The sequence below is a fragment of the Helianthus annuus genome, chromosome 14, assembly GCF_002127325.2.
Source record: "Helianthus annuus cultivar XRQ/B chromosome 14, HanXRQr2.0-SUNRISE, whole genome shotgun sequence".
In the NCBI taxonomy this organism is placed as follows: domain Eukaryota; kingdom Viridiplantae; phylum Streptophyta; class Magnoliopsida; order Asterales; family Asteraceae; genus Helianthus; species Helianthus annuus.
This window is the reverse complement of record NC_035446.2, coordinates 106,582,009-106,606,867: the sequence shown is the minus strand read 5'-3', so window position 1 is coordinate 106,606,867 and position 24,859 is coordinate 106,582,009. Positions and strand designations below refer to the sequence as shown.

General features: G+C 36.7%; 1 protein-coding gene across 1 annotated transcript; it reads left to right on the top strand.

Annotated features, from left to right (window-relative positions):
- The first annotated feature begins 22,653 nt into the window (after positions 1-22,653).
- On the top strand, positions 22,654-23,130 carry LOC110907090. The gene has a single exon (XM_022152122.1). It carries the CDS (start codon positions 22,654-22,656, stop codon positions 23,128-23,130), a length of 477 nt encoding a protein of 158 aa, XP_022007814.1.
- Positions 23,131-24,859: the final 1,729 nt, after the last annotated feature.

Below are 24,859 nucleotides of genomic sequence, written 5' to 3'. Positions count from 1 at the left end.
GACAGTTGGGGAATCAAGATGATAACATCAACACCAGTTCACCCACAAGCCAATGGTCAAGCAGAATCATCCAACAAGATCATCATCAACAATCTGAAGAAGAAGCTAGGATCCAAGAAGGGGAAATGGGCAGAGGAGTTACCTTATGTGCTATGGGCTGATAGAACAACTCCCAAGAATGCCACTGGTCAAACACCTTTCTCTTTAGTATTTGGGGCAGAAGCAGTGATCCCAACAGAAATGGTGATCCCAACTGCTAGAACAAGTGCTCGTGATCCTGAAGAAAATGCTACAATTCTAGCTCAGGATTTGGATACTATTGAAGAAATCAGGGATCTAGCTAGGATAAGGATGGCAAGCTACCAACAAAGAATGGCTGGTGCCTACAACAAAAATGTCAGATTAAGGAAATTCCAAGTCGGAGATATGGTGTTGAGAAAAGCATTTCAAAATACTATCAATCCTGCTGACGGGAAGTTAGCACCAAAATGGGAAGGTCCCTACTTGATTGAAGCTGAAGCAGGAAAGGGGGCATACAGGTTGCTAACCATGGAAGGAAACTTGTTGCCAAGAGCCTGGAATGCTGTTCACTTAAAGAAATATTTCATGTGAACATGATCCTTACATTGAAGTATCCTTAAAGGATCCCGGTGATATCAGTGATCCTTACTCTGGTAATATGCTTATCCTAGAAACTATTGTATTTTCTTACTTTTTACCTAAGGATAAGGATCATGTATCCTTCATCCTCTACTCACGAAACATTTGAGTTATGATAGTTCAGGTATCTTCAGCATATCGTCAAAGATCTTCAAAAGCACCGCAGATCCTTGGGTCCAACCCCAGTTATCCTTGGGATTATCCCCAGTTCCGCCAGCAGCGCACGATGATCCTGATATAGTTCACGTCTTTGGGACCAGTACCCACTTCCGGGGCTGACAACCTCATCGTACTGGCTATATTTAGGATCCTACGTATAATGGTAGACGTACCATACATCCGTTCCTAAGGTTTCTAACGTTTTCACGTTAGCTAAGGTTTTGACATTTTCATGTCACTAAGTTTGGATAGTCGCCAGAAAGGGCCATACTCCAGATTACATACGATCCTTTGGGCTTGTCCCCAGTTATCCTTTGGGCTTGTCCCCAGTTATCCTTTGGGCTTGTCCCCAGTTATCCTATGGGCTTGTCCCCAGTGATCCTCCAGTATCATTCTCAGTTATCCTTTGGGCATGTCCCCAGCTACTAATTTATCTCTTACATTGGCTTAGTCCCAAGATATGTTCCATCTTTCAGGTTCTCGAAGTTAAACAAATAAGGATCCTTAATCCTTATCACCCATTAAAGTTTTACTTGTGGTTATCCCGATTAAAGGTTAGGATCCTAACTTGGATCCTCAGGTATGATCCTTAACTATTTTTAATTTCATTATTCATTTGAAAAACCTTTAGACCTTGACAACTGAACCTATGATCCTTAAAATAAACTTCCTTGAAAATTTTCGATTATAGGATATTTGATCCAGGATCATATCCTATATCTCTTGAACATGGTTTGCTTAATTATTGTTACAAATATATTTCTAAAACAATTGGAAACCAAAAAGATAAACAAAGGATAACAACACAAGATAAGCCAGAAAGATTAAGGTTATATTATTAGCAAAAGGATCTTTAACCCTTGCAAAAAGTTGTCAAAATTGCCAACCCACGTTTCTACCAGCAAAACGTGGCCCGTCCACATGGGTTGGCAACGGGTGTCCATTGTCTATGCGGTCTTAGCATTGTGCAGGAAATTAAAAGCGGCAGGATCACAAAGGCTTCATCCCCCAAACAGAGGATCCCTCCACCTTTTGCAATCCTACCTACTGTTCAAAGGATCCAGGATCCTTAACCCTAAAAACTATTGTTCAAAGATTACAGACCATAATTGTTTACAAACCATCAACAATCACAAAAAACCATTACTAAACCTAAAAAAATTGGGCTCCGGCCTAGTCAACAATATCCATCATCGCCCAATCATGCAGCCTACTCCTTCGCTGCTCCATCACCACCAGCCTCTCCACCCTGATCCTTTTCAGCATCACCGCCTTCCAGCATGGGAATATCCTCAGCCTCATCCTCGTCCTCCAGGTCTGCCAGCCTTGCCTTCCAACCTTCAACGTCCCACGAGCTTTTGTCAAAGATAGGATCCTGAGCCTCCTCAGCCATCTGAAGTTGTATCTTGTACATAGCAATTGCCGCGGAGACCTTGGCATCTTGGGTGATCTCCTGCTTCTCGTTATCCATATCGATCAACCTCTGAGCAGCCTCATCCTTCGTGGCCCGGAGTTCCTTCTCAAGATCTGCTATCTTGAGATCCTTAAGCACGCCCATTTGTTGAAGGTCGGCAATCTGGCTCTCTTGATCCTCAACATGGCCAAGATAGGTCTCGATCTCGGAAAGTTTCTGCAAAGAGGGAAATAAGGTAAGTTCAGAACCGGATGATCCTCAAAGAAACAGGATATTCGAAACGGATAACCAACAGGGGCAGTGATCCTTACCTCATTCACGTAGTCAAGGAATTGCTGACGGAGGAGGGGAAATCCTTGGAGGTCTTCAGAAGTTTTCCTCTTTTTTCCCTTGCCCCGGATAGGTGCCTTGGGGGCTGAAACTGAAGGACTGGCAGCAGGAGCCTTCTTCCTCGAAGACTTGACGTTGGTGAGATCATCTATCCCAAATTTAGAAGCAGATTTGACAGACCTGGCAGACTTTCCAGCACCTACACAATCAAAAAACAAGATAAGTTGCTTTATTAATCAAACAATCCTACATATAATTTATTTTCTATAAGGATACTTACTTGACATAGTGGCAGATGCAGAGGATACTTCTTGAGAATCTTGGACGGTGACTTGGAAACTTCTGACTTCAGGATTAAGCTTTTTAAAAGCTAGGACTCTCTCTTTTGCAGCAGGGCTTAATTTCAGACGAGCAATGGATATAGCTGCACAAGAGATAAAAAGAGATATTAGTGATCCTCATTATATGAGACAGGGCTGATAGTGATCCTTCGAGGATCCTCTATCCTACCATGAGTGGCCCATTCCTTGGGCAGATCCTTCCCATCTGGGATGGAATCCCTCCTAACAAAGAAAAAGCGACGCTTCCAGTTTGTATCGTTCTTAGTGACCTTGAAGACAGGATGATCCTCCCCGGATTTCCGTTTCAACAAATACCGGTGAGAACCAAATGTGGTGAGATCATAAAGATTAGCTAACTCCGCCATCCCCAGATCAATCCCTTCCTGCTCGATGATCCTCTCGAAGGTATACAGAACCCTCCAGATCATCGGCATAGCTTGGATGTAAGAAATGCCGGTTAAGGAAAAGAAAGACTGGGTAAAGTCTGGAAAAGGATATGAAAACCCTATGGTGAACGGGGTAGCAGGAAAAGCCACCCAAACATCTGAAACAAAGTCGCTTAAAGCTGTAGGAACGAAGGATTTGAAAACAGTATTCGCCGGAAAGCAATGACGAATTCTGTCTACGTGAACGTCAGTAAAGCAACATCGCTCCGTAGGGGAATCCTTGATAATCCCCTGGCCTTTTAGGGGACTATCCTTCTTGGAATCCTTGTGTGGAGAATTCCGGAGCAACATGTTTGTGACGGAACAGAAACAGAGCAAAGAGAATATAGAAAGGAAAGAGAGAAGAGGAGAATACCTGATCAATCTTCGGTGCAGAATATAAAGGGAGTATATCCTGAATTTAAATACAAACTGATCCTCACCCTATCTCCTATTTATAATCATGATCTACAGGGATTGTCACATCTATGACGTAATGATCGCAACGGCTAGTCCATGTGTAACGGCTAGTTATTCGGAGTCGCCTGTTGGAGATAAGATCGAAACAAAATATAACTCGTCAATTTACAATAAACTCCTTATATTTTGGGGGCAATTGTTAGGGCTGGATTTTTATTATAGGTGATCCTTACACGTGATCCTAACCAGTGATCCTTGTTTCTTTGGCAGACAGTGATCCTCGGCAGGACTTCAGGATCAGGATCATGGGACATTATAGGATCCTCATACTAACGATCATCTTCGCTTAATGCAATGTTATTTTTGCAGGAATATCTAGCAGGATACGCTCTAAGCATCATGATCAAGGGACGCGTCTTCACAATTATGGCAAGAGCTTAATCGGAGATAGACGTTGCACAGGATATGGAAACATGGCTTGATTTATGGGCGGCAATTTAGGCTAGATTGTCTTTTATTTCTAAAGGGGTAATGAGCTGATAATTAGTCCTTTTACCTAAAATAGGTCACCTACACTTGTATAAATACCACTCTCCATCATTTGGAAGAAGACACGACATACAACGCAACTCTCACACACTTAGACACTCGAAACAATAGTGATCCTTGTACTCAGCTCATTATCATCCGAAGTTGTAACTATATTTTTCTTATATTGAAGTTGGTGATCGGTAGTTGCCATCACCCGAGGTTTTTTATGCCGGAGATCATACATTGATCAAGGGCTTTTTCCTCGTATAAATCATTGTGTCTTTGCATCTTTATCACAGAAGTGATCCTTTACTTTCATAATTAACCAAGCATCATACCCCGTTTACATAAAGTTTGGTTACATTATCCTTGTGTGATTTTTGACCAAAACACCTGATACTGCCAAATACAAGGATAATGGTTCACCATCCTCAGGCTTCATCAATAGAGGTGCGGTTGAGAGATACTGCTTCAAATCCTGCAGGGCTGCTTCATGCTTCTCACCCCATTCAAATTTCTTGTTCTTCTTCAGGATATCATAAAAGTCTTTGCATTTTTCTGAGGATCTTGAGATAAACCTGTTTAAAGCTGCTACTCGGCCTGTCAATCTTTGTACGTCCTTCATATTTGAGGGTGATTTTATATCCAGGATAGCTTTGATCTGCTCTGGGCTTGCTTCTATTCCTCTTTTGGTTACCATATATCCTAGAAATTTTCCTGCCCCCACTCCAAAATGGCACTTTGCAGGGTTCAGCTTCATGTTATACTTGTCCAGGATATCAAATGCTTCCTTAATATCCTGGAGGTGATCCTGAGCTTTCTTTGATTTTACCACCATATCGTCAATGTACACCTCCATGGTGTCCCCCAGTTTGTCTTTGAACATCATGTTTACCAATCTTTGGTATGTTGCACCTGCATTTTTCAAACCAAAAGGCATAGCTGTATAACAATAAATACCTGTTGGTGTCATAAAGGCAGTATCCTCCTGGTCAGAAGGCTCCATTTGGATCTGTTGAAATCCTGAGGATGCGTCCATGAAGGTCAGCATTTCATGCTCGGCAGTGGCATCTACCATTGCATCAATGTGGGGGAGAGGAAATGGGTCTTTAGGACAAGCTTTGTTCAAGTCTGTGTAGTCTACACAAACTCTCCATTTCCCATTTTTCTTCTGTACCACAACCACGTTTGCTAGCCACCTCGGGAACTTAACTTCTCTGATCATCCTGGACTTCAATAATCTCTCAACTTCCTCTTGGATAATTGCATTCCGCTCAGGGGCGAATTTTCTTCTCTTTTGTTGTATAGGCTTGAATGACCTGTCAATTCCAAGCTTGTGAGTAATAATGTCTTTAGATATACCTGTCATATCTTCATGCATCCATGCAAACGTTGACATCCTGCATTTCAAAAAGTTAATTAATTGTTCTTCAATATCCTGAGGGATATTGGTTCCCACGAGCACCGAAATATCGGGATTATCCTGGTCCAGGATAATTTTCTTCACATCCTGCTCCGGATCCTCCACGATATCCTGGGCCCGCGTCTTTAATTGCTATGCTGCACTAGGTTTGGTTGAGGATTTCATCGAGGATGAGTAGCATTCTTTCGCCTCCTGCTGATCACTGTCGATCTTGACAACCCCCCAAGGGGTAGGGATCTTGATGCATTGGTGATACGTTGATGGAACGGCCTTCATATCGTGGATCCAAGGTCTTCCTAGGATGATGTTATAGCATGATAGAGAATCCATCACACAAAAACGTTGCATCTTGTTGACTCCTTCAACATATACTGGCAGCCTTATCTCTCCCACTGTGTTCCTAGCTTCTCCACTGAAACCAACGAGCATAGTAGACTTCGAAGTGATATCCATCGGAGACACATTCATCCTCTTCAGAGTCTCCAGTTGTATTATGTTGACGGAGCTGCCATTATCAACCAATATCCTGCGTACAAAATGGTTAGCCACATATAATGTTATTACCAGAGCATCATGGTGAGGATCCTGGACAGTATCCCTATCATCTGCATCAAAAGTGATCACTTTGTCAGTTGTGAGCGTAGTCATCCTGATAGGTTTGTCTCCCCTCTCGGCCTTAGCTTCCTTTGCATGTCTCTTGGCCGCCGAATACGAAGTTCCGCAAATGTCGGATCCTCCTGAAATGAAGTTGATTATCTTGGCATCGACGGGAGGTGATGCCGCTCGCTCAGGATCCTTCTCAGTATCCTGACCCTTATTCTTCTTCTTCCCTAAGAGATCTTTCAAATATCCCTTGCTTAGAAGGTAGCTGATTTCTTTCCTCAGAGCGATGCAGTCCTCAGTCATATGTCCAAAATCTTCATGGAAAGCACACCATTTTGACTTGTCTTTCCAATCTGCTTTTTGTTGATTCTTCCGAGGCCACCTGGCTTTATCTCCCAAACCCTGCATAGCATACATTAGTTCAGGTATATTAACAGAAAAACAATATTCAGATAATTCAGGATATTCTTCAGGATCCTCGTCTTCAACAGCATTCACTCTCTTGTTATCATTTCTGCCATATGGCTTAGAGCGATATGGTCTATATGAGGATTCTGATTTCCTGTTAGTCGATTCATATGTCGAGGATGCATTCATCTTTTCTTGCATTTTTCTGTCATCCTCTAACCGAATATATCTTAGAGCCCTGTTCCGGGCTTCATCCAGGTTCCTGCATGGGTTCATTACAAGGTCTTGATAGAATTGAGAATCCTTTTGCAGCCCCATCTTGAAAGCTTGCACAGCCGTTGCAACATCAAGATGAGGAATGTCTAGTGATTCCCGGCTGAACTTGTTCACATAATCCCTAAGGGATTCCTGAGGCCCTTGTGTTATCTTGTAGAGATCACTTGTTAATTTTTCAAAGCTTCTACTACAAGAAAATTGACTATTAAATAAATTTACTAAGTGAGCAAAAGATGTAATCGAATGTGGAGGAACATTTAGGAGCCATTTCAAAGCCGATCCTGTCAAGGTTGAACCAAAACCCTTGCACAAGCAGGCTTCCTTGAGATCTGGAGGGATAGGGTTGATCTCCATCCTTTCCCTATACTGGGCAATATGCTCTTCAGGATCCGTGGTTCCGTCGTAGAGTTTCATGTTCGGAGTCTGAAATCTTTTTGGGATTTCAGCATCACATATAGGATGCACGAACCGAGATACCCTGTGGCTATCCTGGGACACTTCAGGAATTGGCTGCACCACCCCAGGTACACTGGATATCATATCCTTTAATTTCTGAAGTTCCCTGGATAATTCTGACGTTACAGTTGTATCCTGCAAAAATCCAACACTGTTAGCGGTAATAGCATTATTATTATTCGATATGTTACCCGTTAGAGGATTTTGCCCATATCCTGAAGCATATCCTGAGCTCTTCACAGTCGATATCCTGACCGAGGAGGGTATTTCAGGAGTATGATTCTGAGGAAGGCTGGGCACGATATTCCCCCTGTTATCCTCAGCATACACAGCTGAACTAAAGTTCAACACTCTGGGATGTAATGGAGTGACATTATCCTCAGCAGATCTGCTCGAGCCAGACTTCAGGAGTTGTATTTCCCTTAAAAGCATTTGGTTTGTTTCCTGTTGCTGCCTCATTTGTTCCTGCACACTTCCAAACAAGGTTAGAATTTCATCCTTAGAAGCTAAAACAGGAGCAGATCCCTGAACACTCCGAGTAGGGATAACATCTTGAGATTGTGTAGAGGTTGGCATCCTTGGAGGAGGCGGTGGAAGCACCGAACCAACTGTTGCAGAAGTTGTAGCAGACACAGTAGAAGAGCTCATGTTTGATCTTGAGGCCATTGTAAACAATGTGGCAAAAAGTTTTGAAAACAGAAAACCGATTAACGATTTCACAAAGATTTTTAGTAAAGAGAGCACCACTTGCCCCACGGTGGGCGCCAAATTGTTTTGGTCAAAAATTACCGAAGCAATTAAGTGATCAAATTAGTTGAGTGAGGTAGTGTGCTAAAAAGTGTGTTGAAAATATGCTTGTTAGGTTCTTTGGAAAAACAGTGTTCAGGATACGGCTCAGGATATTGAGCTGTATCTACGATCAAACAATGAGCAATAAAGTAAAGTAAATGACACGAGATGTACGAGGAAAGCCCTTGATCAATCTAGATCGCCGGCATAAAACCTCGGGAGCTGACAATCGCAGCTGCCTAGTTCTTCTTATTGCTTTAAACTTCAGGATACAGTGCAGGATATAGATCAGATCGCTAAGTGTTACAATGAATTTTGTGAAAGTTGCGAGAAAGCAAGTGTTGAGAGTGTAGAGAGTGTGATTGTGATGTCCTAGTTGATCTGATATACCCACTATTTATAGTAACGAATTACAAACTAAAATTCCTATAAACATGGGATGCTCCGAATATTCCAATGTGAACGTTGTAGACCGAGTAATGCGGCTTCAACGGCTTCTTGTGAACGACTTGGACCGAGTCTTCAGTAGAAAAGGTCTTCACGAACGTTGCTAGCTTCTAACCCACGTACCTGCATTTAATCCGTTAGTGATCCTAAGGATACCATTCAGGATGTTACCAATATCCTGAGTCAGCATCCCGGATGTAAACAGATACAATAAACAAGATATATATCAAGATATTTTCCAGGATATAGGCTCAGAATTTCACCCATAACAGGTTTTCACTAAAATCTTTCAAATAACCTAGAATCAAACATGCTTCTTGTTCTAGAAGGTAATCCTAACTCAGATTTCTCACATTCAAGCACAAGAATTCAAGATTGGGTTGAACCCCTCATCCAACAATTCATGATTTCAGAAATTAAACTTACCACTTCTGAATTTGAGGTTAGCTACTCGAAATTAGGGCTCATGCAATAGATTTTTCCCTTTGATTCAGCCTTAATTGCTTGAATTCTTGATATTAGGGTTTCACTCCCCCTTTGCTTGCTCTCCTGTTCGATCGACCAGAACCCAGATGTGGGTGTCTTTTTCAATTTTTTGTTTATTAGTAAAACCTTTTAGTTTATTACTTACACATTGAACCCTCCCACTTAGAAAGAGTGTTTAATTTAGGCTTTCCCATAAACTAACTACCATTTTGTCACATTTCATTAATTATCTTAAATTCTTTGTTTATTTTCACTTATTATTATACTAAAAATTTTTGGGGTGTTACCCCCCCGCCCCCAAGCTAAATGCTAAAAACTAAATCCTCCCAGAAAACCTAAAAAACCCCTAACCCCCCCCCCCCCCCGGTGAGAACGCTTATGGATCGTCAGATCAAAACAATCCATGGACTAGATTGCACGGTGACGTTTTCGTAAATAACATCAATTTTATTATGTGGGACGCGCTTCATTAAGGGTAAAAGGGTCTTTTATCGCTCAAATTTAAAACGCCAACAAATGATAACACGCCATTCAAAAAAATAAAACGCCATTAAAAACAAAACGCCAAAAATTAGTGATAAAACGCGTTGGATATTACAGGAAGAGGAAACAACACAGTAACTGAATTTCAGTTATTAACATTTATTAGAAGAAATTCCCTCCTAAATTACGCGCCAAAAACATCATTATATAAACGACGTAAAACATCGCTTCCATAATCACTTCAATCTATTCATTTCTGCAAAAACATCTTTAACCAAAAACGCCAATTTAACCAAAACGCCAAAAATGGCAACAATCATTTGGTGGAGATACACTCTGGCAATCAAGCGATTCGTCCTGCGTTTTGACAACAGAATGAGGGTGTATGTTAGGACGATAAAGGCAATTTTGAAGATGGAAAAAGAGGTACAGGGGGGTATCCTATCTCTTGGCATCGCTCTGGATAACGAATGTCATGAAACACATACGCTTATGAAAGCATTAACAAGGAAATTTGGACCAATCAAAGCAGATGTAAAGCCGGACCCTGTCATGACATCATGGCGTTTTGATGATCAAACAGACATGGTGACCGTTATATACGACAGAGGATAGCAGGAAGACTACTGGCTTGAAAACATCATGACAAAGCAAGGGCTTGGTTTCATGGAAGAGTTGCATAACGCCACTTGTTTGAACACAGAAATGGACTCAAAATTAGCGTTAATGCAAGACATGTTCAAATGGAGGCTTCAGAATCTTCAGGAACAAGAAGCTGATGAAGGTGAAGGTGATGACATGGATGAAGATCCAGATGAAGACTCAGAGGAAGAAGATGACGCAAGTGATGGATACTTTTCGGATAAATTACCTTCTGACGAAGGGTTTTAATTTTTTTTCTTCTGTGTAATCTTCTTTTTTTAAGATAATTAAATAATATATTTCTCTATTTATTTGCAAAACGCCAAAAAAATACTAAAAAATGTTATTGCTTACAAAACGCCAGAAGTAACAAAAAATATTTTTCCTGCTTAATATTTTATTTTCTCCATTATTCTATTTTGTCATCTTGGTCTGCATAACGTTATTTAAAAAAGAGCCAAACTGGGAAGATGGGACGTCTATCACCCTAGAAACTGATAAAAGCTGATCAAAACAGTAACTGAAAAGACGGTTACTTTATTACTATCATTTATTATAATAAAAAATCATGCCTAAACTACGCGCCAAAAAAACTCCTATAAGAGAGGGGTATACACACAATGAATTGATCACACCCAGAAAAACAAACGTCATGTTCTCTAGAAACCACTCACTTTAAAAAGCCAAAAAAGGTTAGTTAAAATAACCACAGATGGCAAAGCTTTCACTGAATCGATTTTTCTCTGAGGGGGTTATCTCTATAATCTTTTGCTGAATAAGATGGACAAATATTCAAGAGAAAAGAGACTAATGACAGTGATATGTCATCATGTGAGCTTTGTTCTTGATGAATATAGGCATGGCATAAAGGGATCAACACAAGTGTAAAATGCTATTTTGGACTCCATTATTATAAATAGTATCAACCAAGAGTTGATCTTCAATGACATGCCACCAAACAAGAATATCACACCAAAAAACAGGATGCCACTAAGCAGCTTCGTCTAAAAAAGACGGGGTTTATGTAGGAAAGTTGACATCTAGCTAAGGTATTCAAAGGTTCAAAACGCCAAAACAAATTCAAGAAGAAGAGGCTGATGAAAGTGAAGATTCGGATGAGAAATTAGATTACCATTTTTAATTTTTTTTTCTTTTTCGTTTTATATTGTTTTGTTATCAGATTATCTGTTGTTTTGTTATCTAATTCTCTACAAATAAAATACATTGTTATATAAAACGCCAAAAACTACAAACACCAAAATGCTAGTAGTATGAAAACTATGAGAACGGGTGCGGGCAAAGCACCTTGTCAAAAGTATTAAACACCAAAAAAATTCACTAAACGCCATAAAAACATTTGGTCTTATTGTAATCTTATGAAAATATTAATGACTCGTAGTGAATTATTATACAACGCCACAAAACGCCAAAAAATTTACCAGAAAACGCTATAACGCCAAAAAATTATCTATGTGACACAAAAACAATTAATTCGATGCCAAAAAGTTTAATGAATATAATTAACGCCAAAATAATCTTAGACGCCAGAAAATATTATAGCGCGTTGAGAAAATAAAAGAAGATTGAAAAGACAAAAAAATCCCTCACCCCTTGATCATAGACGCCAGGATGCGTTCTCACCGTTCTCACACTTTTGGGCGTTTTCTCCTGATCCCGTTTCTCTCTCTCTCTCTCTCTCTCTCTCTCTCTATATATATATATATATATATATATATATATATATATATAGGGCTAGGGTCGTGTGAGAAGCATTCTGAACCACACATTTTCCTAAGCAAAAATGTAAAAAAACTTTTTTTTTTTTTTGAAAAGTTGCAGATTTTTCTATCAGTTTTTTTTTTGAGATATATACACGTGTGTAGTCAATCTTTAAACTATACATATATGTATATACGTGTTTAAAATTGAAATATAAGTGTTGCACATCTATGTTTGAAGGGAAAGATTTAGTTTTAGCTTTGGGGTTTAGGGATTAGCATTGGTATTTTGGGTTTAGTTTTATTTTTTAGCATTCGTATTTAGGGTTTAGCTTTAGGTTTTTGGGTTTAGAGTTTTTGGTTAGTGTTCGACAAGTCGGTTCCAGTGTCGTTGGAATGAGCTCAATCGGAGTTAGTTTGACCCGGTTTCTTACACTTTTTAGGTTAAGGATATATATTTTTCATAATATACATATATGTATATTTTAAAAATTGACTATATACATGTGTAAAATTCAAAATTGACAATATACATATATATACATATGAAAAAAAAATTATAAGAATCTCTATCCAATATATATATAGAGTCAAGATTTAGAGAAAACGGTAGAAAGTGTGAGAACGGTGAGAACGCTTATTGATCATCCGATCAAAACAATCTATGGACTAGATTGGTGCAGTGGCATTTTCGTAAATAACATCAATTTTATTACGTGGACGCGCTTCATTAAGGGTAAAAAGGTAAAACATCATTTCTCATATAAACGCCATTGAAAAATAAAACGCCAAATAAATACAAAACGCCAATTTTATCACTGCGTACTTTTTTCTATGTTTTTATTTAAGCTCTTTGCTACAAAAACGCCACAAAATATGAAACGCGATAATATATAACGCCAAACCTTACATCCGGATAAATGTTAATTACATTTTTTGTTATCAAAATAATATCCCCCTTAACTACGCGCCAAAAAAATTCTATAAATAGAAACGTCTCACCACATTCCGTTTATCACACCAAGAAAGCACACAAAAAACACAGTGCTTCCTAAAAAAATACAACTCAACGTAAAACGCCAAAATATACAACGATGGCAAACATCTTTTCTTTGATACTCAGTAATGTTCTGCATGAAGTTTCGCTTAATGATTTATTACGTGAGTGTAGTTAGATTTTGCTGCATGAGATGGACAAAATTCAAAAAAGAGGGACTGATGACACCCATATGTCATTCTGTCATCTTTGTTCTTGAAGAAGGTTTGGATGAGAAGAAGAGACCTATACCAGTGTAAATGCTACTTTGGCCTCGATGATTATAATGAAGACGACGGGCAGATAGCATCCACCCACAAAGGGTTGATCTATATCTCCAACATCCACAAAGACACTTCAACACATGAACAAAGAAAATAAACCACACCAAACCCAAAACGCCATTTATGTGTCACAGTTCTTGTAGTTTCATAAGAAAAAAGAGACTGATGACACTGAAGATTTAAATCATAAATTGCTTCTATTTTGATTTTTTTTTAATTTTCTTTATCTCTTGTTTGTTTTGTAATTTCAGTTAATAAACAACAAAAGCACATTAATACTATAATGAAATATATAATAGAATGACAAAATGAGCAAATGCTTGTAAAACGCCATGATGCCATACAAACGCCCCCAAAAAACTACCAAACTATAATAAAATTACTTTGAACTACTATTATAAAAAAAACGTGAAACAATATGCAAAGAATATAAAGCAAAAAAAGTCCAAACGTTATCCAACCGCCATTGGAAAACAAAACGCCATAATTACAGCCGTCAAGATTAGACGTGTTATACCATAAAAACAGTTGAGTCTGAAAACAAAACATAGTAACTACAAAAAACAGTAAAATGAAACGACGGAAAACATAATTACTAACATTTATTATATTAAAAGCAAAATACTTGGGAAATTAAATTTATTTATCTTTTTCAAAACGCCATAATTACCTGTCATGCGCGGGGAAAAAAGTCAATATAAAAGAAGACCATGAGAACACAAGCTCAAATACGCCAAAAAATTGACTAAAACGCCACATATTGTACAAAACGCCAAAAACTTTAAAAATGACTAAGGTTATTGCATGGAGGTTTGAAAGGAAAGAGAAACGATTCATCATAAAGTTCTCTGATAGGATAAGGGTAAAGGTAAGGACAATCAAAGCCATGCTTGGAATGAATGAAGGGGTTCAGAAGTATATCTTGGCCCTTGAAGTTCCAATGGCCAACGATTGTGAAAGAACCAGAACTGTAATAAAAAGACTGAAGAGAAAATTTCCAGCAGAAGATGATGAAGATGATGATGATATTGACGATACTCCTATACCAAAACTTAGCAGTTGGGTAATGCATGAGGAAGAAGGAACGCTTGAAGTGACTTATAAAAACGGGGTGCAATATTCATTGCCAATGGAAGAAATGTTGAAGACAGGGTTGCTATCTATCATTGAACAACTCTGTGATTTAGCACTTTCAAACGATCCAAAATCCAAGGATGCAGTGATATTCAAGAATAGGCTGCAGCAAAGAAAAGACGAGCTAATGGCGTTATACGCAAATCTAAAATTTGATGGTGATGAATCTGAAGAAAGTGATGAACAAAGTGATGGGTACATCTCTGATGTAACCCCACATATGGAAAACTATTCGTTTATTTTGATTTCGTATTATTGTAATTTTATAAAATATTAATCTATGGTAATCAATTATTAACAAAAAGATACAAAACACCAAAAATTGACATGGAAAAAGCCATAACGCCAAAAAAAATAACTATGTGACAAAAAAAGAATTAATTCAACGAGAAGAAATCTGAGAAAAACAGTAAAACGCCAAGTAATTAATAATTCAAGATAACGCCAAAATTATCTTGCACGCAAAAAATAAAGCAGCATGTCAAACGCGAAAATCGGAAAAGGAGAACAATACTAAAAAGATAAAAAAAAAACCCTCGGACCCTGATCATGCCCCACGCCATGTGTTGGGCCAGGATGCGTTCTCACACTTTTTGCCGTTTTCTACTGAACCCGTTTCTATATATATAGTAGGAGTTGGGTAGAAAGTGGGTTTTTCCTAGAAAGTCTAGGAAGCAATCAGAATGCGACATGTGGCATTGAATATTTTTAACTAGAAGGGCAATTGTGTACTTTCACATTCTATTTTTTATTTTTTGAATTTATCTTCATTAACTAACTATCCATGTCCATATTTTGTAACCGTTTTTCTCCATGATTTTCTGAATAATTTGTTTTCGAAATCTAAACCAATCGCATATTCCATTGTTCAGAAGATTACTGGAAATTATCAGCATGTTCTTGGTGCTGTGTTTTAACAGTTTACAGGGCTAAAGTCAATTTTTTTATAGATGCCATAATATAAAGGTGGTTTTATAATTGGCAGATTACTGTTTTTTGTAATCTGTTTGCTGTTAAAACACAGCATCAAGAAATCCTCCAGCATTACCAGCATGGATGGTAAAACACAGCGTATGAATCTGCTTGCTGTTAAAACACAACTGTATGAATCTGAATGCTAAAACACAACTGTATGAATCTGCTTGCTGTTAAAACACAACTGTATGAATCTGCTTGCTGTTAAAACACAACTGTATGAATCTGCTTGCTGTTAAAACACAACTGTATAAATCTGCTTGCTGTTAAAACACAACTGTATGAATCTGAATGCTAAAACACAACTGTAAGAATCTTCTTACTGTTAAAACACAACTGTATGAATCTGAATGCTAAAACACAACTGTATGAATCTGTTTGCTGCTAAAACACAACTGTATTAATTTGCTTGCTGTTAAAACACATCGTCAAGAAAACGGAGATGATACGAACAGTATTTGAATGGTGATGATGAACTCGGAGATGGTGGAGATGGAGAAGTGTTTTAATTTGATCCGGTGCTCTCCATCCTTTCTAAAGTTATCTTCTTCCATGATTGTAGTTATTTTTGGTAGGGATTGGGGTTTCGAAGATGGGTTTGGAGAGAGAGAGGAAAAATCACGTGAAATTAAGGACTGGGTTTGACTGACGATTATCTAATTGATTTAAAACATGATATATTGACAAAATTACCCCTAGTCTTTTAAAACAATGAATTAAATAAACTAAAAAATTACAAGATTGCCATTGACTTCATCTTAACCATTAAACACACCTATTGGATGGCCCAAATCGCTTCCTAGACTTTCTAGGAAAAACACACTTTCCGCAGGTCCCTACTATATATATATATATATATATATATATATATATATATATATATATATATATATATATAGGGGAGCGCTAAAATGAAAACCAACTCCAGTTGTAAGAACTATGAGAACTACACCGTACGGGGCGAGTTGGACCAAAATTTTTTTTCATAAACGTAGATGCGTGTATTATAAACATATTTGTAAAGAAATTCATAAAAAATGTCGTGTGTGTAGTTTTGAGCACCACAAGTTTGTTTTTACGGGTGCCGTAATAAAATTTACGGCACCCGTAAAAACAAACTTGTGGTGCTCAAAACTACACTCACGACATTTTTTTTACAAATGTGTTTATAATACACGCATCTACGTTTATGAAAAAAAAATTTTGGTCCAACTCACCCCAGATCAAAAAGTTCTCATGGTTCTTACAACTGGAGGTGGTTTTCATTTTAGCGGTCCCCTATATATATATATATATATATATATATATATATAGGTAAAGAGTAAAATACAAATGCGCTTACCGTGCGATACGTACGCGATCATCCCAGCCGTTCGATCAGGTGCAGATCTGGTGCGAATTCAATACATATCGCATGTGAAAAAATGGTTAGCATGCGGTAGTGTGAAAAATGGCATGGGGTGTGTAGATGGACAAAATCGCATGTGTAAGATTTGAATATCGCATGTGAAAAATGGCATGGGGTAATGTGAAAAATGGCATGAGGTGTGTAGAATCGCATGTGGAAGATTGAATATCGCATGTGAAAAAATGGCTAGCATGGGGTATGGCATGGGGTGTGTAGAATCGCATGTGGAAAATTGAATATCGCATGTGAAAAAATGGCATGGGGTAATGTGAAAAATGGCATGGGGTGTGTAGAATCGCATGTGAAAATTGAATATCGCATGTGAAAATTGAATATCGCATGTGAAAAAATGGCTAGAATGGGGTAATGTGGAAAATGGCATGGGGTGTGTAGAATCGCATGTGGAAAATTGAATATCGCATGTGAAAAAATGGTTAGCATGGGGTAATGTGAAAAATGGCATGGGGTGTGTAGATGGAGAAAATCGCATGTGGAAGATTGAATTCGCACACCTCATACAATTCGCATGGAGGTATTAAATCGCATGGGAGATGAAGATCTGACGGTTGGGGTTATCGCGTATGTAATGCACGATAAGCCCTATTGTACGTTAACCGGCCTATATATATATATATATATATATATATATATATATATATATGGGACCGCTAAAATGAGAACCACCTCCAGTTGTAAGAACCGTGAGAACTACACCGTACGGGGCGAGGTGGACCAAAATTTTTTTTCATAAACGTAGATGCGTGTATTATAAACACATTTGTAAAAAAAAATAAAAAAAAAATGTCGTGTGTGTAGTTTTGAGCACCACAAGTTTGGGTTTACGGGTACCGTAAATTTTATTTTACGGTACTCGTAAACCCAAACTTGTGGTGCTCAAAACTACACACACGACATTTTTTTTTTGAATTTTTTTACAAATGTGTTTATAATACGCGCATCTACGGTTATGAAAAAAAAAATTTGGTCCAACTCGCCCGGGATCAAGTAGTTCTGACGATTCTTACAACTGGAGGTGGTTTTTATTTTAGCGGATTTCTATATATATAGGAATTAAAAAAACTAATAAAAAAGAGGAGCCATTTTGTTAGATTAAGTAATTATCTGATAAGTTTATTTTTATCTTTAAATGTAAGACAGTATGTTACCGGATCACATCCCTACCACGGTGGAGGTGATCGAGCATTACACACTTCTCCTTTAGGCGTTATTTCCGATGAGGGGGGGGGGGGAGGGGGATGCAGATGCCCATGAAGGGTGAAGGGTTGGTGGGCCCAATGCTTTTTAACCTATCAAACATTTTCTTACTTTTTTTTCAATTTATTACATTTTAATATTATTTTAATGGGTGTTGGATAGTGAAGACTTATGAAACCATTACACACTAAAGGTGAAAAAAAGTGAGTGAGATCTCATATCTACGTTGCACTGAAAATTTGAAAAATGGTAACATATAGCCTAATCGGTAACATAAAGTTGTCTCTCTCTATCAAACTCCTCATATACTAATCAAAAGTCTCCTTCTCTTAATCAAGTCCCCATCTCTTTCTCATCCTTCATCAAATAATGTCGTAACACTTAAAACGATTTAGAAGGCTATTAGTGAAGAATGGGTTGAATCCCACGACATGTATAGTCTCTTTATGTCTTTCCAAAATGAGTAAACCAGTATTAAGTCTATTTTTCTAGTTATCTGTATTACTATGTAAACAATTTCCTATATACAAAAGAGTAAATTTCTGTCAAATTTTAAGATGGCATATGAAGTGTCAAGTTAAAATGCATAACTTTTTATCATTTTCTTTCATTCATACCCCTCTTCCCTTTATCAATGGTATTTATGTTTAATAAATCTATACTATATATTAGATTATTTATAAATAATAAAAAATAAGCTTATGGATCATAAACCCATCACATTCATTAAGAACATATATTCAAAAATACATTCTATTTTATTTGTGTATTTGGACTAAAGGAGTAATCAGTGAACCAAAATTAATCAAATTTAACATAAAATATGCTTTGTAATTTTAGAGAACTTAGTTAAAAATTTAGATGTAAATTGTCGACTCCGCCGCAACATGCGGGTTTCCCACTAGATAAAAAGATGTTGCAGTATACTATATAATGATTATCATAAGGGTTTCCCTAATTTTTCATAAGGGTTTCTTGTGCATCGTAACCGCGAAGTGCGAATTCTTTTATATATACACACACAACGTATATATGATTTTTTAACGTTTTTAGGTTTGAATTATGTTCTTGGCCTATGATATCGACTCCGCTACAAGATGCGAGTTCCCCACTATTATTATTCCAATACGTGTATGTATGTTTGAATTTCGACATTAATATCTTTATTCTTGTTGAGAGATCATGAATCTCCAGAAATAGTTGTATAGTTATATAAAATATTTGCAATGTAAGACACAAAATTCATATGTTTTTACTAATCAACTTTCATGTTAAATATGTGGCATCAAACCACTCATATTTATGATTAATACTTAGGCTATGATAATATCTTCCAGGTCATTCTCCCCCATATCTATTTATGATTAATACTTAGGCTATGATAATATCTTCCATGCCATTCTCCACCATATCTATGATTGATATTTATGCTATGTCATATGTTAAATATTTGGGCTATGATAATATCTTCCCGACCATTCTCCCCCATATTTATGATTGATATTTAGGCTATGTCACATGTTAAATTTTTGGGCTATGATAATATCTTTCCGACCATTCTCCCTCATATTTATGATTGATATTTAGGCTATGTCATGCGTTAAATGTTTTAGGCTATTATAATCTCTTCCTGACCTTTCTCCCCAGTATTTATGATTGATAGAAAAGTTTTAACTAACATTTTTTACTCATAAATACCGGTTAACATTTTTTTTACAAATATTTAAACTCACACCACTAAATATTGAGAAGGCCCGAACACTTTTCTAACCATAAATATGCTACAAACAGGGGAAAGATTGCCGTCGAGAGGTTTTGCTTGGGTTTCAGCTAGATTTTCTTGTAATCATATCATATGGTAGAAGTGGTGTAAATATCCCCTATATATGTTGTAATTTTTTGCCCTTTGTCCGTTTAGGTCGGGGGTTGTGTTTGTTTGTTTGCCTTTTGCCCGTTTGGGTCGGAGGTGGTTTTTTAATGAAGTTTAATTTTCAAAAAAAAAAGTTATTTAATGAATTTGATAAATGATATATGTATTTATATAATACAAAGTAGACCATAAACTAAATAAGGGTGGAAGGGGTGCCTGCGTGTACAAGTTTAAGGGTAGTTACCCTTGTCAGGTACACTGCTGCCACTCTTGCGGGTAGCCTTGGCAGTTTTGTTTAGAGGGTGGTGGAGACTGTGTCGTGGAGATCAAATGTGATAGTTGAATATGTTGGTTGAATGGTCATTCGACCGTTGTGGCTTAAAAAAATATTTTATAATTAAAACCCTATAAATACAACTCATTTCTTTCACAAACGCCACACCACACGTCACATACTAATTTCTTTCTCAATCTCTACACAAACATTAGACGTTCTTCTATCAATCAAATGGTCGAGCGGACCGAAAATGAAGAAATGACATTGGCGAGTGTTTGGTTACTATAGCAGCGAGCAAGGTTCGAGGGTCTTGTGAGATGTGGCTACTAATCCTTGACGTATTTCACGAATAAATGGGGTAACAAAACCTGCAAAGTGTACCGTGAATAGGTGGCATATTATCTAGACCAATGGTGTTAAGTTCGACAAATTGCTCAAAGAGGCGAGTAGCAACCAACAAATGCCAAACGAGGATGTCATTCAGGTTGCCCTAAGTGAATACAAACACACATACGAGCTCAAAGAATTTGATTCTCACCTTGAGGCTTGGAAGATTGTGCAAACTCATTCGCAGTGGAAAGAATTTCTTTAATTTAAAATTTACGAATTTTATTAATTTAAATTATGTTATTTGTTATTTCTAACTTACGTGTTATTTTATTTTTTAAAGAAATTATAAATTAGTTATTTTAATTTGTTGATTTTGTTTTTATTTAAAATAAAAAAAAATTCTAACGTAGTTTAAAGGAGTGCAACCAATGTTTTAGTGGTTTGAGGATGGTTTAGGGTAAAAATGACGTAACAATGCTGGATTGAAGGAAATAACATGCGTTGCTTACACTATTATACCTATATAGTCACGTAAGAAATTACATACTCATATACATGACAAAGAGTCACATATATACTTTCCGTGACAATCATAATTTCTTCTATCAATAAATCTAACTACTATAATAAAAGAAACCAACTTTTGGACACGTGTCATTCATTGAAGGTATTCTCAAATTTATATTTAGCTAAATAAATAAATAATAAATTAATATTAAATCTTATCATACTTTAATAAAATATTATCCTCAAATCTAAATTATTTATTTAATATATTTTTAAAACAAATACCTCTCTTATCTACTTATCTTATATTAAATATATAAATAATAAATTAATATTAAATGTTATCCTAATTATTTAAAAACATAACTTTTTTTTATTATTTGGTATACAAAATTATGTTTATTCGACTCGAGTAAAACACGAGGTTTTTAAGGATATAATTTTTTTTTATTATTTGGTAGATTTTTCAACCCGACTATACACAGGTTTTTTAAAGATACGACGTTTTTAGTATTTAATATACGAAATTACATTTATTTAGGATATAATTTTTTTTATTATTTGTTAATTTTTCAACCCGACTATACACGGGTTTTTTAAAGATACGACGTTTTTAGTATTTAATATACAAAAATACATTTATTTAATCTGTGTAATACACATGGTTTTTAAAGATATAAAGGGGTGTTTAGGATTCCTTTTCAATTTCTCCTTCTCAAAAAGTCCTTCTCAAATCCAGAAGTGAGAAATCCTTACTTCTCAAAAACTCCTTTTTGAAGACATAATTAGTACTGAAAGTTTTCATGGTGTTTGGAATTCTTTATGCTTCAAAAGTTCTTCTCAGATGATGTTTGGGTTTCCTTTTCCTTCTCAAAAGTCCTTATGAGCTCCAAAAGTCACTTTAAAAAGGAATCCCAAACACCCCCTAACTCTTTTTTATATCTATTCAACACGTGTAATATACGGGGTTTTTAAGGATGTAATTTTTTATTATTTGGTAGATTTATTCAACCCGATTATACATGAGTTTTTTTAAAGATACGACGTTTTTAGTATTTAGTATACAAAATTACATTTATTTAATCTGTGTAATACACATGGTTTTTAAAGATATAACTTTTTTATTATTTGATATATAAAATTACATTTATTTAACCTGTACAATATACAAGGTTCATAAAGATATAAGTTTTTATTATTTAATATATAAGATTACACTTATTCAACCCGTGTAATACACGGGGTCTTAATCTAGTACTAATTTAAACTAATGTGATACATGACAACACATCACGTGTACATAGAATGTTTATACTCAGGGTGTATTGTACCTTCCGTGAAGTTTGTTGTACCACACCAATATGATAGAAAGTATACCCATTAGCCAGCCAGATCGACAATTTTTACTTTTTTCCGGTACGCGGAAATCTCATTGTCAACACATCCATTCCAACTGTCACCTTCAATTATTTTATCCTTATTTTTATATTATTTATTTATTTTTATATCTTGTCAAACATTCCAATCTCCATATATACTCATCCATTCTCTCATTTCCCATCATCAAATCAAACTTCCAAATAACTCAACAAACATCCATCCATCCATGGGTAACTACGCTTCATGCACCCTCACAAAACACTCAAAGGCCACAAAGGTCATTTACCCCGGCGGCGAAATTAAAAAACTAAACCAACCAACCAAAGCCGCCGAACTCATGTTCGACTCACCCAACACGTTTCTAGTTAACTCCAAAACTCTCCATATTGGAGTACGCTTCTCCCCGCTCAATGCGGATGAAGATCTTCAACTTAACTCCGTATATGTATTGTTTCCAATGAATAGACTTAATTCGGTTGTCACCACGGCTGATCTGGCTTCGTTGTTTCTCGCGGCAAAATCTGGTGCGAATAAAATAGGAAGTGTGAGAGTTTTGCCTGAGAATCCGCCTACGCCGCCTAGGTTGAGTTTGGAGGAGCTTGAAGAGTTTTCGTCGCCTGAGTTTAAGAAGATGATTTCAATGTGTAGATCGAAGAAGCCGTTGTTGGAGACCATAGCTGAAGAACCGGTTTCTACAAGATGATTGTTTCGTGGCCCAAAGGGTTGTGAATTTGAATTATACATGGATATATAGATACACAGTATTCTTTTTATATATTCTTTTTTGCTAAAAGCAATAAGGGAATTGGGTTAATTACTTACTAGTTACTCCTTCATGTGTAACAATTGGTTTTTTAAGGTTGCTAATATACAATGGAGTGTTACTATATTTTTTTTAAAATATTGTTTGATATTTGGATTTATGTTCGATTGATGGCTGATGTTTTTTTTGAAATTGTTATTTATTTGTTTTTAAGGGTATATACACAATTATAACAAACATCTAACATGCTTATCTTACTACAAATGTTATACAAGTAGAAAATTCAAAATGCATGTCTTAAAAAACAGTTTTAAACAAATTTATATATTTACCTAATCCAATACCATTATATTGAATATATAAATTATGTTTAGGGCCGTAAACGAACCGAACAAACACGAACAAGGCCATGTTCGTGTTCATTCGTTAAGGAAATGCAGATGTTTGTGAACTGTTCGCGAACACATGTCGAAGAGAAGTTTATGTTCGTGTTCGATTGATAAGGAATTCTAGTTGTTTGCGAACAATTCGTGAACACTGGTCATAAACAAACAAACGCAAACGAACATTAAACTTGAAATAAAAAGCACAATTTACCTTAAACATCCGACACAACTAGTCAAATAAACCATAAAATGATAAATCAAGAATTCAAGATACAAGAAATCTACTATAAGCACCATACAATAAATCAATTTAGCTAATTTAATGTCACACCTTGTCTTTTGCGGAAGCGTATGATGTGTGACTAGTTTAATATCATTGCATTCAATCGTAATAAACAACTACATGATCAAAACGATGTTCATCCATTCATAAAATTTATGCATTACAAACATTGTTTATTCAAATTTTTAAAACACAACCTTCAACTAGGTTACAAACTAACAAAAGTGGATGACATCTAAACTTCTAGTTACGACACCTGCGTCCAAGATCCATCCTGTTACCTGAAATACATGTAATTTTGGAAAACATCAACAAAAGTTGAGCGAGTTCATGCGTCTAGTTTGTGTACTGTAATTGTTGTAAATCTTTGAGAGACTCTTTTGTAAACAGATATGAAAAACGTGTATGAACATGAATGTTTTACAAGAACTTTAAGGCATGTGAGGACATAGGGAGTACTTGTTATGACTCCTTGTCGGAATACTCGTTCTGATTCCTTGTCGGAATACTCGTTCTGATTCCTTGTCGGAATACTCATTCTGATTCCTTGTCGGAGTACTCGTTCTGACTCCTTGACTGTGTCGATTACCTTCGACTGTGTCGATTTCCCTCGACTGTGTCGATTAACCTCGACTGTGTCGATTAACCTCGACTAGGACTCCGAAGCACTACTAGGTACTAGTTTTGACCATGAGTGGGGTTCGGCCGTACCCGTTAGATCTAACCCTCGTCCCTAATTAATGAATGTTTTTAATGGCTTGGTACTAGTTTTCACCAAGACTTTATGGCATTTTTAGTATTTAGTCTATGCTCACATGCTCTAGTATTTCATAGGCATTTCATACCGTTTAAGTATTTGTACATGTATTTCACCCCCGAGAGTTATAAAACCAAAAACAGTTAAAGAAAAGGGGGAGCATGAACTCACAGTTTTGCGTCTTCAGTACTCGTAACTCAAATCTCGTCAGCAAATACGACTACCTACAATGTGCTAGGGTCT

What these genes read in the sequence shown, in the direction of transcription:
- LOC110907090 (XM_022152122.1), top strand. Translation starts at nt 22,654, where the DNA reads ATGGGTAACTACGCTTCATGCACCCTCACAAAACACTCAAAGGCCACA.